Source organism: Aulonocara stuartgranti, assembly GCF_965226115.1.
Source record: "Aulonocara stuartgranti genome assembly, chromosome: 3".
Lineage (NCBI taxonomy): Eukaryota > Metazoa > Chordata > Actinopteri > Cichliformes > Cichlidae > Aulonocara > Aulonocara stuartgranti.
The window spans coordinates 11,757,938-11,774,909 of record NC_138941.1 but is presented as its reverse complement, the minus strand read 5'-3'; the positions used below and the strand labels follow the sequence as shown (position 1 = coordinate 11,774,909).

At 39.8% G+C, this 16,972-nt stretch overlaps 2 protein-coding genes across 2 annotated transcripts in view; one reads left to right on the top strand and one right to left on the bottom strand.

The window, feature by feature from the left end:
* LOC309702292 (uncharacterized protein) overlaps positions 1-10,548 on the top strand; it is a 31,415-nt gene extending 20,867 nt beyond the window's left edge. Inside the window, exons 3-4 of the mRNA XM_082526903.1 lie at positions 8,246-9,094; positions 9,420-10,548. Of these exons, the coding sequence (XP_082383029.1) occupies positions 8,246-9,094; positions 9,420-10,112 (1,542 nt within the window). The 3' untranslated portion in view covers positions 10,113-10,548. The remainder of the gene's footprint in view (positions 1-8,245; positions 9,095-9,419) is intronic.
* The window catches only part of LOC309702178 (uncharacterized protein), a 240,971-nt gene that overhangs the window by 120,949 nt on the left and 103,050 nt on the right, over positions 1-16,972 (bottom strand). The gene's annotated exons all lie outside the window — the stretch shown is intronic.

The window sequence follows — 16,972 nt, the reverse complement described above, 5'->3', positions numbered from 1 at the left end:
TTCCTCGCTGACAGTTTAACCAAAAGGCGTTTCCAGTGGAAACTGGCCGACACATCCTGAGCATAACCATGTATAATATCCACTAAACTTCAGAAGAGGTTATACAGTCGTGGCCAAAAGGTTTGAGAATTGCATAAATATTGGAACCTGGAGAAGTTGCTGCTTAAGTTTTTATAATAGCATTTTGCCTGCACTCCAGAATGTTATGAGGAGTGATCAGATGAACTGCATCGTCCTTCTTTGCCATGAAAACGAACTTAATCCCCAAAAAGCCTTACCACTGCATTTCATTGCTGTCATCAAAGGACCTGCTGAGACCATTTCAGTGATCGTCTTCTTAACTCAGGTGAGAATGTTGGCGAGCACGAGGCTGGAGATCATCATGGCTGTATCCCGATTCAGGTTCTGCAGCTTTAAAGTCCTCAAGGGCCGCGTACTCAAAGACCGCTAAGGCCGAAGTGCGAGGCTCGTAGGCTCGTGAAATGGGACGTCTAGCCTCCGTCGCGCTGCCCAGGTTGCCTAGCAACCATGATACTAACAGCTGGAAACGTTTCATACAGCTTTGTTTGACAGAAATGAAGGAGAACATATTTAGTTCATTTGTTTCTACATGAGCTCTGTGTGATTTGATGAGTATCTGAGGCTGAGACCACAGGACTGTGAAACATGATTGTTGGGCTTCATTTCTGTGCTGAACAGTCATTTAAGATTAGCTGTAAATAACAATTAGCTGATGTTGTTCATGAGACTAAAGTCATCTCACTGTGGCAATGTAAATATAATATGGCCAATATTATAGTTATTAGACCCAGACCTCCCTTTGCTTAGGCTGCTGCCCCCGCGACCCGGCCTCGGATAAAGCGGATGAAGATGGATGGATGGATGGATGGATTATAGTTATTATATTAATCACTTCACTCACAGACAAGTATCTGTGACAGTGTGTATACAGATGTATCATATATAAGAGACAAATATTGTTCGTTTAATATGTTGGTACTAAATTTGGCTCAGTGCTTACATATATGTGTAAAAAGCAAATGTAGGAGCTGTGATAACTGTGTCTGATAGAATGAAGAGTAGACTGATATAGGAAATATTCCTTTATTGGGTGAGAAAATCAGACCATGTCATAACTGCTGTAAGTCACACAGAATAGATATCAGAGCCTTAAACAGGCTGACGTCTGCTAAATGGGTCAAACTGGGCAGAAAGTCTACAAACACATAACATCCTTATAGAATATGATGTAACACTATAGATCAACTTAGCTCAGAATATATAAAGCATATAAACAGTTACAGCAATATGATGCAACAAACACAGCAGCTACTGATCCAAAATACTCAAAGCTTCATAGAACTGAAACCAACATTTATTTTTAGCTCCATTCTGCTGCTGATACAGACTTTAGGTTTCTGAACATTAAACTTGTTGCTGCCTTTCATAGTGTGTAACTTGAAGGCCCTGAGTACTTTCTCCCACACTGAAAACACTGGGATGATCACATTATTTGAACATTACCTAATAAGACTGATTCAGCACAGACAGTTATGTTAAACTTTCCTAGCAGTCCTTCACAAACAGGGAACAGTCTGTCTATTCTCTCCATCTGTCAGTTGCTGCTGGCTCTTCCTCCTCCTCTTCCTCACACACTGCTGAGTTTGTCCTGGTGGATCATCAGGGCTGCAAAGCCTCACAGATGATGTGCAGCAGTGGCTCCCTCAGTCTGTCCTCACTCTGGACACTTGCAGTCGTCACACATGGAAATCAAATGTGTGATAAGCTGCAGGATTCAAACACAAGTGTAACTTATAAACACATCCTAGCAGAGAACCCAGAGTGATGATGAAGCAGAGTGTGGACCCCAGCCCTGCAGCCAGGCCCTGAACTTAAAAAGAATCAAGGCCATCCGCCAGCAGGCCACAGCCAGGCTCCACCATCAGCCAGCAGGCCCAGCCAGCAGGCCCAGCCAGGCTCCACCATCAGCCAGCAGGCCCAGCCAGCAGGCCACAGCCAGGCTCCACCATCAGCCAGCAGGCCACAGCCACGCTCCTCCATCAGCCAGCAGGCCCAGCCAGGCTCCACCATCAGCCTGCAGGCCACAGCCAGGCTCCACCATCAGCCAGTAGGCCACAGCCAGACTCCACCATCAGCCAGCAGGCCACAGCCAGGCTCCACCATCAGCCAGCAGGCCCAGCCAGCAGGCCACAGCCAGGCTCCACCATCAGCCAGCAGGCCTAGCCAGGCGCCATCATCAGAAATTCCGCTTCCGAGTCCCTCGTGGTGGCCGCCTCGTGCTCTCGCTTCAGTATGCCACCCAAGAAAGGCCCAACACCAGAGGAGGTTGAGGACATTAAAACCTCCCTCGGAGTGCTGTGCGGAGACGTGGCCGCAGTCAGGGCACAGCAGGAGCTGCCTCTGGGGCTTCTGGAGGAGGTAAAACAGCTACGCCTCCAAAATGCCGAGAAGGACAGACGGATCATGGATCTCGAGCGGCGGGTGGATGAGCTGGAGCAGTACACCCGTACGAACGACGTGGTCATCAGCGGTATTAAAATCAAGCCGCGCTCGTACGCGCGCGCGGTGGCCGGGAACGTCGGGGAGCCCAGCGACGAGGAGACCCACTCGGTGGAGCAACAGGTGGCGTCCTTCCTCCAAAGCAAGGGGATAGAGATGGACCTGGAGCACATAGAAGCATGTCACTCACTGCCCAGGAGGAGTGACAGACTGCCGGCCATCATTATGAGATTTGTCAATCGGAAGAACAAGGTCGCACTGCTGAAACAAGGACGCAAACTGAAAGGCACGGACGTTTTCATTAATGAGCATCTGACACGAAAAAACGCAGACATCGCGAGGAAGGCAAGGCAACTGAAGAAGAACGGTAAAATACAACATACATGGGTAACAAACTGTAAGATTTTCATTAAGCTAAACGGGACACCAGAAGAGGCAAAAGTACTGATAGTGAGGAACATGGAGGATCTGGACAAGTATAACTGACACCAATGTATCAATTACACCAGGAAATGACATGGACACGTTGAAATTAGTTCTTCAACAGAAAGTAATTGATCTAGATTGTGAATATAAGGAGCATAATATAATAGATCCAGAAATAGATTCTGAAAGTAACTTTCTCTCTACTTTTGTTAAAAATTGTAATTATTTCACTCAGGAACAATATGAAAAAGAAATTAACCTAGACGGGAAGCTCTCATTAATTCACTTTAACAGCAGAAGTATGTACTCTAATTTTGATTTCATTAAGGACTATTTGCAACAATTTTCTCGCCCCTTTAGTATTATAGCCATCACTGAAACTTGGTTCAATGTCGATAAAGGAATAGATTTTTGTTTGAATGGATATGATTTAAAATACATGAATAGATTAAATAAGGCGGGCGGCGGGGTTGCTATATATGTTCATAATTCTATAAAATATAATGTTGTAACAACTATGTCTATGGCTATTGATGGAATTTTGGAATGTTTGACTATTGAGATTATGAATGAAAAAAAGAGAAATGTTATAATAAGTTGTATATATCGGACACCCAGTTCAAGTATTGACACTTTTAATGAATGGATAGAAAAAACGTTTGCTTCGGTGAACCAAAAATTACTATTTATCTGTGGTGATTTTAACATTGATTTGCTAAATCCAACAAGGTTAAAAGCCATTGATGACTTTACTGACACGATGTACAGCTTATCACTATATCCAACAATAACAAAGCCAAGCAGAATAACATCACATAGCGCCACTATTATTGACAACATTTTTACTAATGTCATGGATTTCCAAACTAATAGTGGCCTGCTTGTCTGTGATATAACTGACCACTTACCAGTTTTTACTTTGTGTGACTGTGATTTAAAAAAAATAGATACCAAGATCATGATAGCAAAGCGAACAATAAATGAAGAAGCAATTCATGCCTTCAATTTTGATTTAGCACAACAAGATTGGAGTTCGGTGTATGAAGAGTCAGATGTGGACAAGGCTTATGATAATTTTCTAGATATTTTTACTATGTGGTACAATAAACATTGTCCTGTAAACGAACACATGACAAAGAAAAAAAAGATAAAAAGTCCTTGGCTCACAAAAGGAATTATTAATGCTTGCAAAAAGAAAAACAATCTGTATAAACAGTTTATCAAAGTAAAAACAAAAGAAGTGGAACAGAGATATAAAGCATATAGAAATAAATTGACTGATATTATAAGAACGAGCAAACAACTTTATTATAGAAGAAGATTATATAAAAATAAAAACAATATAAAAGGAACTTGGGATGTGTTAAACAACTTAATTAAACAAGGATCTTCTGGAACATCATATCCTGAATATTTTACTGATGCAAATGGTGAAAATCACAACATGAGTAATATTGTCGATGGGTTCAATAAATTCTTCATAAATGTTGGCCCGGAACTAGCAGCGGACATCCCGTGTCATAAAAATGAAAATATCAGTAATATAAAATCAAATCCCTTTTCACTGTTCCTCTCAGCTACAAATGAGCAAGAAGTAATAAATATCACATTAAAATGTAAAAGTAAGTCTTCAATGGATTATCATGACATAAATATGTCTGTAGTTAAACAGGTTATTCTGAATATTGCTAGTCCCTTAACATATATCTGTAATTTATCATTTCAGTCCGGTTGTTTTCCAAAAAAAATGAAAATTGCGAAAGTAATACCACTATATAAAAGTAATGACAAACACAGTTTTACCAATTATAGGCCTATTTCTCTACTGCCTCAATTCTCAAAAATTCTAGAAAAACTTTTTAATTCAAGATTAGAAAAATTCCTTGAAAAACATCAAATAATAAATGTTGGTCAGTATGGTTTCAGAACGCAAAGAACCACTTCAATGGCGATAATTGAGGCAGTAGAAGAAATTACTGATACACTGGATAAAAATAAATATGCAGTTGGTATTTTTGTTGATCTCAAAAAGGCCTTCGACACAATCAATCACTCAATTTTACTGGATAAATTGGAAAGATATGGTATTCGAGGGAAAGCTGGTAACTGGTTAAAAAGTTACCTAACAGGTCGGGAACAATATGTTAGCATAGGGCATTACCATTCAGAGAAACTTGGTATTACATGTGGTGTTCCCCAAGGGTCAGTGTTGGGACCAAAACTTTTCAATGTATACATAAATGATATTTTTGATGTTTCTCAAGTACTTAAACTCATACTGTTCGCAGATGACACCAACATATTTTTCAGTAGCGATGATTATACTGATCTTGTAATGACCGTAAACAGGGAGCTACAATTAATAAAAAAATGGATGGACATAAATAAATTATCATTAAATATAAATAAAACTAAAGCAATGTTTTTTGGTAATTTAAAATATAATATAGAATTACCAATTATCATTGAAGGTGTACCAATTGATAATGTGAGTGAAAACAAATTTTTGGGAGTCGTAATTGATAATAAAATTTCATGGAAACCCCACGTCAGACACATAAAAACCAAAATTTCTAGAAGCCTCGCAGTTTTGAACAAAGTGAAACAATTCCTTGATAAAAATGCACGTCGTACTCTGTACTGTACTCTGGTTCTTCCATATCTTACATATTGTGTGGAAGTGTGGGGAAATACATATAAAAATACAACTAATCCATTAGTCACAGTACAGAAACGAGCACTGCGTATTATTCACAAGGCTGGTTATCTAGATCATACTCACAAATTCTTTCTTCAGGCAAAGTTACTTAAATTCCAGGATCTGGTTAATTACAATACATCCATAATTTTGTATAAAGCTTTTACTAAACTTTTACCGGCAAATTTACAAACTAGATTTGAAATTCGAGAAAAGGTTTATAATGTGAGAGGCTTTGGAGAATTCAAATTACCCAGAACTCGAACAACCCGTAAAGGCTTTTGTGTGTCTGTATGTGGTGTGAAAATCTGGAACAGTCTGAGTTTACAATTGAAACAATGCAAAAATATTCATAGATTTAAATTTCTCTACAAACAGTTGGTCTGGTCACAGTATACTCAATGATGGTTTTAGTGTGCTCTGTAATGTCTGTTCTCTTACCATTGCTGGTATGGATTCCAAAATAAAAAAAAATAAAAAAGTGTGCGTATGTATGTACATATATGTACTTGTGTGTGTAGATATATATGTATGTATATGTATGTGTGTTTGTTACTTGTAGTTATTACTGCCTGTTACCTGTGGTAATGCAATTTATAATTTATATATTCTGTATTCAGTTATGAAGACTCTAATTGTTGTTTGCGAGCTGCCGCTTAGATGCTTGTATGTGCCCGGGGCTGTTGATGGGTCTGTATGCAATGATGGGCGTAGCTGCGGGAAGTTTATTGTTTTTTTTGTTGATGAGTGAGTATAGGGGTGGGATTTAATAAGTTTTCTTCGTCCCACTCCTTTTTCAGGCAATTTTTGTTTTTTGTTTTGTGTATTTTATGTTCAATATAGGTATTTGTTGTGCCTGAAAATGAACAAATAAATGAATGAAATGAAATGAATGAATACTTTTATTCCACAATCAGAGAGAAAGAAACAGAGAGAGAGTGCAGGACAGACAGACGGGTGACAGTCTCAGGTGTACACACTGCTACACAACAGCACCAGAGAAGCAGGATTTAGTGTTTGTGTTATTACGAGTGTAAACAAGAAGAGTTCCAGATGGTGCAGTGGACACATGTGTGACTGCTGTAATTAAAGCATCTTTCTTTCAGCTTAACGAGTGAACCGTCAGCTCGTTCAAACACACGTTAAAGTGCGTTTGGCTCGACACCACCGAACAGAGGCAGCAATATAACACAGCTAACATTAACAGTGCAGTGAATCCTGCTTGTGCCGTGATGTTCAGGACTGCAAACCGAGCAGCATCACTGACTTTCAGCTTGTTGTGTTTGTGGATATATGACTGACTTTAATTATCCACAAAATCATCACATTCTCTGTCAGATTAAGGTCGACTATTGAACGGCGTATATTTTAAAGGCTTTAAAACCAAGTTAACGCTGAAAGTACAAACATCACTAATGTCACATAACTCTGCCGACAAGGCATAGCTATGGCTATGAAATGCTCTTTGTGTATCACTTCTTCATTATGAAAGATGTCATTAATGCACTAGTAATGTCTCATCTGGAGTATTGTTCAATCATTTGGTCAGCAGCTAATAAGACAGATCTTAACAGACTTCAGTTAGTCCAGAATAAGGCGTCCAGATTAGTGTGAAGATGTTCATACTATACTAATATTGATCAAATGCATAATAACCTTTCTTGGCTTCCTGTACAGGCTAAAATATTCTATGGCTTACTTGTAGTTCTAAAGAAAGCAATTCTGTTAAACACACCACATTTATTCTGCTCAGCTGCAGTATCCAGATGAAATACATCATCATATTACACAGTTTTCAACAAACTGCAATTTAGTAAATGCTCGAGTTAAAAGTAACGTTTTGTAAAACTGTTACATTTAGAGCAACTTTTAAGTGGAATAAGTTGCCTTAAAAAATTAGAGAATTATTCAAAACTTCAATGAACACTTAAAAGCCGATTTACAGAGCTTTTAGTTGTTGTAAATATTGTAAGACATGATTTGTTTTTGAAATTTGTGTAATGTGCCTCAATGTTATTGATATTATTATTATTATTATTGATTGCTTATATTTGAACAATTGTGAAACCTCACTGTGGATGTAAGAGTGAAATTATGTGGATATCTTGAATCCACTTTATTGTGTAATATTTTATGTGAGTATTTGACGGAAGACGAGCAACATCTGTTGTGGAAGCTAACGGGGTTCCTTTAGAACAAACAAACATAGGATTTATTATCACTGAATAATTCTGTATAAATCTATACAAATTATAGAAATATGTAATAGGAAACAACAAAATAATCTAAATTATAAAATAATGTGTGTGTGTGTGTGTGTGTGTGTGTGTGTGTGTGTGTGTGTGTGTGTGTGTGTGTGTGTGTACACAATCAGGAGGGATGGGCATGATTTTAGTGTTTGAACAGTCATGAATTATCTTTAACAGCAGGTTGGATGTAATGTGTTAGAACTACCAGCAGGTGGGGATAAGAGACCTTTAAGGTGTTTGGTGCCACGCTCCACCTTCAGGTTTAAAACTAGTGTTAATGGAGTTTGAAGGTTGAGTTTGTTCCACGACTGCATTTCACTCACTGCCTCTGTTTGTATCTCTGTCACTGCAGGACCAACATGGAGCCAGAAGTCAGCGCTCTCAGGAGGCCGACAAACCTCACAGAAGAAAGGGAGAGAAAAAACACACCTGTGACGAGTGTGGGAAGGGTTTTACTCTGAGGGCTAAACTAAAACGGCATCAGGTCATCCACACTGGAGAGAGACCGTTCAGCTGTGACTTGTGTGGAAAGTCTTTTTCCTTGAAGGATTCCCTAAAAAAACACCAACTCATCCACAGTGGAGTTAAAGCGTACAGCTGTGATCAGTGTGGCAGAGCTTTTACTTGCAGTAGCAGCTTACAGAGGCATCTAGTTACCCACTCTGGAATTAAGGCATACAGCTGTGACGAGTGTGGGATGGAGTTTACTCTGAAGGCTTCACTAAAACAGCATCAGGTCATCCACACTGGAGAGAGACCGTTCAGCTGTGACGAGTGTGGAAAGTCTTTTTCCTTGAAGCGTTCCCTAAAACAACACCAACTCATCCACAGTGGAGTTAAAGTGTACAGCTGTGATCAGTGTGGCAGAGCTTTTACTCAAAGTAGCAGCTTACAGAAGCATCTAGTTACCCACTCTGGAATTAAGGCATACAGCTGTGACATCTGTGGAAAAACTTTCAGCCGGAGAGGGAGCCGAAATACACACCTACGCATTCACACCAGACATGATGTGTACTGCTGTGAACAGTGTGGCAAACAGTTTACAACAGACGCACACTTACAACAACACATGTTTACCCACACTGAGGAGAGACCTTATCAATGTGACCTGTGTGAAAAGACTTTTAAATCTCCACATTACCTGAGACAACACCAACAGATCCACACCAGAAAGAGAGTCTACAAGTGCAGCTACTGTGAGGTATGTATTTATATTGTTATCTTGTCATTTTAGCCTGACTGTTTGGAACAACTCTGCTCATTAAACTGTGTTAGCATGTTAGCAATTCTACTGCATGGAAAAGCAGCTCTGAGTGATTATTCAGATTTTCCTTTCAGTTATGATTTTAGTATTACTGTAGTATTATGGTGGTAGTATTGTAGTTATTGCAGCCCAGTAAACTGAGTGTGTTAACTGAAACAGTCAAATGTAGTTGGACGTCTGCAGAGATGCTCTTTATTTCAGGCGACGTTCAGGATACAAATGTTGAAGGACTGACTTACACTGTCTTTGTGTCTTTGTTTAGAAGCAGAGCGACACAGATGGATCCAGTTCTCAACCCTGTCATCACTGTGGTGGTGGGAAAGACTTTCATTGTGACCTCTGTGGAAAAACTTTCAGTCGGCAAAAGACCCTAAAAAGACATCAACGTAGACACACTGGAGACAAACTGAAATACTGCAAAGAATGTGGGAGAAGCTTCACCACACCAAGTGATTTAAAACAACATGAACTGATTCACAGTGGGGTTAAAAAGCACCTCTGTGATCAGTGTGGGTCATCCTTCACCACTGCATGGAAGCTTAAAACACACAAACGAGTCCACACAGGAGAGAAACCACACAAGTGCAGACACTGTGAGAGAAGCTTCTCACAGTCAAGTAATCGTAACAGGCATGAACGTGGACACATGGAAGGAAACTACAGCTGTGACCAGTGTGACAAGAGCTTCAGGAAGCTCAGATCATACTCTGCACACAAACGATCCCACGTTACTAATAAACTGTTTCACTGTTACCAATGTGCCCAAACATTCACCTCATTGTCTGCTCTGTGCAAACATCAGCGCGATCACTCAGGGCTGAAATCACTCCCATCACTGGATCACAGTGAATCTGAAGACACAGAAAGATCCTCTGGTTTCTGTGTCAGACTCAAAAAGCTTGAGATCAGGCTCCACAGAGTTCAGATAGAATCATTTAAACTTGTGTTGAACTGAACTGGTTGCTGGGCTGAACTTCTACATAATACAGATCTACATGGGATCTTCTTTTCTGTTGTTTTACTGAGTCAGTTTTGTCCTTTTTTCTCTGTCCTGGTTTTGCTCGTCTGTAAATGATTGAAACTCAGTCAAATAGTTCATTGTTCTCCAGCAAAACGTTTTGGAAACTCATGTTTAACCTTTAAAACTCTGACATGTTTTAGCACACAAGGCTTCATCGGGGAGTTCACTCATGATTGGACCATGAGAACAAAGGTTTTTAGTTCTTTCAAAGAGAGTCTTGGAGATGTTTGATGTTTCTGTTTTTCTGAAACCACCTGAAAGAAAAACTATTTTTCTTGCTTTATGTAGTGTGGAAGTTTTTAATGTTTCTTCATCTGTGATGTTCTTGAATGTGTTCACGTGAAGATGGTACAAATAAACTGTCCTTTCAGCTTTAGCTCCTAATTTATTCATTATTTATGGATGTAGCACAGCAGCCGTCTCTTGATTAACACATGGAGGGCTCGGGATCTGATGGTGTCGTCTCCCTAATTTGCCCACTCAGTAAATCTCACTCATGGCCAAGAAATTGAAATAAACCTTGTTTCCCTGCTGGATAGTGATCCACTGTAACTCTGCTCCTCCTTCCTGTTTAGGATTTCTGTGGCTGAAGTAAAATTCCCTCCATCCATCACTTATCCCAGCTAACCCAAAGTGAAATAAAGTTTTGCTCGTCTTAAAAAAGCATTACAATAATGGGCATTACCAATGCAAACTGAATGATACAGAAGATGAAAGAAGAGACTTTGATCAGTTAATAAAGCTCATGATCTGGATTCATTGTGGCTGCTACACAGATACTTCTGGGTCACTTCTCTCAGTTAGGAACCTTCCTCACCAAACTGACTGTTGGACCACACCCCTGGTTTCATGAGAAATTGTTTCAGCCATGATTTCTCTTCCTGTATTTCAGAGTAAAGACTGAAGTGACAAATGGAAGCATGTTTAAAAAACACAATGTGAGAGAGACGTTGAGGTCCTTAGAAGTTACCCTGGGTTTTTCTGTCACCCTGCTAGATGTTACACACCTTGTTATTGGACTGATTTCTACTGCTGGACTACTCCTGCGGAGAGTAACAATACTCTTACTAATTAGCTCCCTTTCACACCTTTGGGGATATTTATCTTTGTGTTTGCAGCGCTGTGAGCCAGAACAGCGAGAGAAAAATCTGCAACAGCGACGAGCCGAATGCTTACGTGAATCGCAGCAGCTGCACATGTGCTACGCTGAATTAGAGGATATCTTTGCTCTGGATTTCTATTTCTACTTTTTCATTTCTATATGATTCTTCTTGCATCTAAACAAAGATGATTCAATTTGCTAAATGTTGATGGCTCTTCGTGCTCAGGTGTAAATGAGACGTAATATTTGCTCTTGGTTTGGTTCTCCTGTACAGAACCTTGCAGTACAACAGAAACCTAAAAACATTATTTGTAGTTGTTATTCTTAGTTGTTCTGCTGCCTAAATACCACAGGGTCTGATTATGAAGTTATTGAGCTGCACATACTTTACGACCTGCTTAAGTTCGAGGTCACAGCGTCTGTAGAGCAGCTGGAACATAATGAAGTCTACAAGGTTAAAGTTTTCTCTTCAGTTATTGTTCTTTCTGCTGCTTGGTTTGATGGATCTGAGAGCTTTTGTTTTTATTATTGTTATTATAATTATCATGAATATTTTACTCTCTAGAAGCTTTAAAATAGTGTTTGTGTTTGAAAAAATTGATTTAAGAATTGAACAGAAACATCTGTCCTTCTGAAAATGGCCCAAAGGCACGGAGACAAAGTCAAAGGATGCAACCTGTAACTTTCTCTTCCTTCATGTCAGGACCATCATCCATGATTTATATAAAATGCATATAGCAACAGTAGCACTTTAGTTTGGACTTTATGATTTCTGTAACTGGAAAATATTATTTTGTTTAAAAGGGCGACATTAACATTAAAATAAATGAAAGAAGCTTCAGCTGAGAGCTTCATGCAGTCATCATCAGCAGCTCATAGCAGTCACAGCTCTTTGTTACGCAGCTTTGCAGGAATTAAAGTGGCTGAAGTGTCAGAGTTTGTGTGAGAAGCTGCTTCATGGACAGCTGTACACACGTCTTTATTATTTCTTCATAAATCAAACACACAGGTTTGTCTGCAGATGATTTAAAGTGTGTCGTTGTGCAGTTAAAGCTGTTTGTGTGACGCCCTGACCTCCTGTGAATGAAACAGCCAATCAGATCCATCAGAGAGAGAGCAGGAAGTGTTGTGTGTTTGTGACAGAACAAGGAAACAGTGATGATGATGAACATAAAGGTCCTCTGATGTTTCCTGTTACAGTAACGCTTGTTCATCTGTTGCTCTCCTACACTTTCCTATAAATAAAGGAGAAAAAGTGCGTTTAGTTTCATTTCCTACAGCTCAGAGTTACACTTCACATTCCTGCTGTCACATCAAAAAGCTTCACTTTGGTCCAACATCTACATGTTAACATGAAACACAGACAGACTCAGAACATCTGGAACATCTGCACTTTGACCCAAAGTGCTATAGCCAGGATATTTTCTACATATTTCTTATGTTGGACCTGTTTGAACTGTAAACGACCTGTAATCATCTGTAAATGGTGTGAGACACACTGAGGCCACCTACAGGGCAGCTGGGGAACAGCAGGGATCTGAAATCATATGAGACGTTAGTGAGTGAGAAGAACAAACGGACTTAAGATGGGTCGAAGTGATCAAAGTTGATCTAAAACAGAAGATAAATCCACTGATTCTTTGTAAAGTTCATCTGCTGCTCACATGAATCCATGAAAGATTTATTTCACTGAATGTTTCTTCAAAGCTCATTTCAACCTGTTGAAGTCATGAATGAAAGTGCAGACTGAGAGTGGATCACATGATGTTTGAGGTGTGTCATGTGACATGTCCAGTATTGTCACACATGTCTAGATTGTCCCTGATATCATAACTGCTCAAACACTGATGATTATATTTGAAGAATTATTCCTGATGGCAGCAAAGTTTGAATGGAGCTCTCTGTCTGTGCTGATTTGTCGCCCTCTGGAGGTCAAAGCATAAACTGCATGATGTCACTGTAACCACCACAGTGACAGGAAGTGTTTTTAAATGATGAAATATGTCAGTGATGCTGATAGTGTGTTCATCACAGACGTTCAGGCTTCGTGTTGACATGAATCAAAGTGAAAGCAGAGAAACTGGAATGAATCAGGTGTTTTTACCTGGTGTAAATGGCAACACATTAAAGGTGTATAGACAGTAGAGATGTTTTAAAAATCTTAACAGTTCAGTAGCAGCGCCTCGCTCGTCACTTCTCACGGTAGATGACTTTAAACTATGGCCCGATGTTAGCTACATCCACATTATTAATGACTTGTATTTTCCGAAGGCGTTGTTGGCGAGGAATTGTGTAATTATAAGAGCACCGAGGCGTATAATTACCTGCACAGCAACAACATTGATAAAGTACTGCTCAACAAACAAGACGACTTTATTTTTCTTAAAGCACCTGTAGAGCCGAGCCAGAACGCTAATCAGGCTAAACACTTAGCATGGCTAATGCTAAGAGAAAGTGGAGTAGTGGAGACAGTCGGCTGTTCCTGTATCGCCGGATTAGGGAGATCATGTAGTCATGCTGCTGTTCTGTGGAGGGTATTTCACTTATCTGGATATCACAATGTTTAAATGACTGAAACAGAAACACTGGACTGGTCAAAGGCTGACTGGGGAGTCACGCTACTGCCATCCAGCCACAGGGGACTGTCCTCTCCCCCTTCCTCTTCACCCTCTACACCACAGACTTCAGCCACTGCACAGAGACCTCCATCTTCAGAAGTTTTCTGATGACTCTGCGGTGGTTGGATGCATCAGCAGGGATGATGAGACAGAGTACCGGGCTGTGGTCGACTCCTTTGTCACGTGGTGTGAGCAGAATCATCTGCAGCTCAACGTGGCAAAGACCAAGGAACTGATCGTGGACTTCAGGAAGACCAGGAAACACTTGACCCCTGTTTCAATCCAGGGGGTCAGTGTTGACATTGTGGAGGACTATAAATACCTTGGAGTACACATTGACAATAAACTGGACTGGGCTAAAAACACCACAGCACTTTACAGGAAGGGCCAGAGTAGTCTCTATTTTTTGAGGCGACTGAGGTCCTTCAACATCTGCCAGAAAATGCTGAGGATTTTCTATGAGTCTGTTGTGGCCAGTGCGATCCTCTATGCTGTTGCATGCTGGGGGAGCAGGCTGAGGGTCGCAGATGCCAACAGACTTAATAAACTGATCCATAAGGCCAGCAATGTTGTGGGGATGGAGCTGGACTCCCTCAAGGTGGTGTCGGAGAGGCGGATGCTGTCCAAGATAAAGACAATGTTGGATAACACCTCCGACCCACTCCATGACATGCTGGTCAGTCACAGGAGCTCGTTCAGTGAGAGACTGAGATTACCGAAAAGCACCACTGAACGACACAGGAAATCATTCCTGCCTGTGGCCATCTCCCTGTACAACGCATCCACTTAACACACTGTTTGCTGCTACAGCTACACATGTTTCTTTTCCAAATATTTATTTATGAGTGACTTATGTATGTATGTATGAATATATATGTATATATTGTACTATTCTTAGTTAGCGTATTGTCTGTCTTGTCTTAATGTTGGTTTAAAATGGAGCACTGTAACAAAAAATAATTTCCCCCAGGGATCAATAAAGTATTCTGATTCTGATTACATGGAGTACTGTTTACTGTTTACATGTCAATGCCACTCGTTAACTTTGTGTGGGCTGTATGCTGCACAATAACAGGTTAAATACAAAACTTTATTTGAAGACATCTGTAGCACTGCCTCAGTTCTGGATGTTTCCACAGACTCCTCTGTGCACCTAAAGAAAAGGTCAAAGGTGTTGAAAATCTCCCAATTCTTTGAATCTTTGGGCTGAAGGAAGGACAGTACTCGGTGTATAAATGCTCAATCAACAATCATTTATTTCCATACAATTCAACACTTAAGAGCATAAGAACCATCATGATGGGGAGACCTGCCTGCAGAGGGTCACAGCAAGTCTCAAAGTGGTGACGGGTTACACAGCCTCTTATAGCTTCTAGCGACCCCCACCTAGTCGTAAAAGCCTAAACATTCACATTCTTTCTCTCTTACGGCGCCTAAGTTATGACCTCGGCTCCTTGTCTTTCTGCTCTCTGTAAGGTGGGGGTATGGAATGTGGTCTGTCTCTTCTATTATCGGCACAAGGTCCTCTGCACACAACATTCTCTTCATGATTCAGCAGTATGACATGTCAAGAAACAGTGTAACACATTCAACAGTGTCGAGTAATACAGGTCAATCCAATAGATCTAATGATTTTCACACTCTTTTAAGTCAGAAGTATAATGCAAACTAAAACTACATACTGATCACACACTCTATATTAAAGGCAAGGCAAGGCAAGTTTATTTGTATAGCACAATTCAACAACAAGGTGATTCAAAGTGCTTTACAGAGACATTAGAAACAAAAACAAATAAAAAGCATGATTTAAAATTGAATAAAACAAGCAAATAAACTAACTAACTAATTAACAAACAAACAAACAAACAACAGTATATAAAATCAAAACAGATAAAATCAGAACAGTAGATAAAATCAGTAGTTAAATGTAAGTTTTGAAATTTAAGCTTAAAAGTGTGGATTTGGTGCTTTATTCAAATGCAGCTGAGAACAGGTGAGTCTTCAACCTGGATTTAAATAAACTGAGTGTTTCAGCTGATCTGAGGCTTTCTGGGAGTTTGTTCCAGATATAAGGAGCATAAAAGCTGAATGCAGCTTCTCCGTGTCTGGTTCTGACTCTGGGAACTGATAAAAGACCGGATCCAGATGACCTGAGGGATCTGGAAGGTTCATACTGGGTCAGGAGGTCACTGATGTATTTTGGTCCTAAACCATTCAGAGCTTTATAGACCAGCATCAGAACTTTAAAGTCTATCCTCTGACGGACAGGCAGCCAGTGTAAAGACCTCAGAGCTGGACTGATGTGGTCCACTTTTTTGGTCTTAGTGAGGACTCGAGCAGCAGAGTTCTGAATGAGCTGTAGTTGTCTGACAGATTTTTTAGGTAGACCTGTAAAGATGCTGTTACAGTAATCAAGCCTACTAAAGATGAATGCATGGACTAGTTTTTCCAGGTCCTGTTGAGACATCAGATCTTTTATCCTTGAAATATTCTTGAGGTGATAGTAAGCTGACTTTGTTATTGTCTTAATGTGTTTTTCTAAGTTTAGGTCTGCATCCATCACTACACCCAAATTTCTCGCCTGGTTTGTGGTTTTTAGATGTATAGATTGAAGTTCTCTGGTGACCTGTAATCGTTTTTCTTTGGCGCCAAAGACTATTACCTCAGTTTTGTTTTTGTTTAGCTGGAGAAAATTGTGGCACAACCAGTCATTGATTTCCTCAATGCATTTACCAAGAGCCTGTACAGGGCCTTGGTCTCCTGGTGACATTGTGATATATATTTGTCAAAGTCAAAGTCAAAGTCAACTTTATTTGTCGATTCTGCCACATGTACAGGACATACAGAGAATAGAAATTGCGTTACTCTCAGTCCCTAGATAAATAGCAAATGAACATTTAAATATATTTAAATATAAAAGTGATTAAAAATGCAAGTAAAATAATTAAAAAGTAAAAATTTAAATAAATACAATTTTACATATAACAAGAAAGCTATACAATATACAATATAATGGGTAAGTGACATTGAGTGTAAACCAGGCAGAGTAGTGCAAATAGGCAAATAGTGCAAAT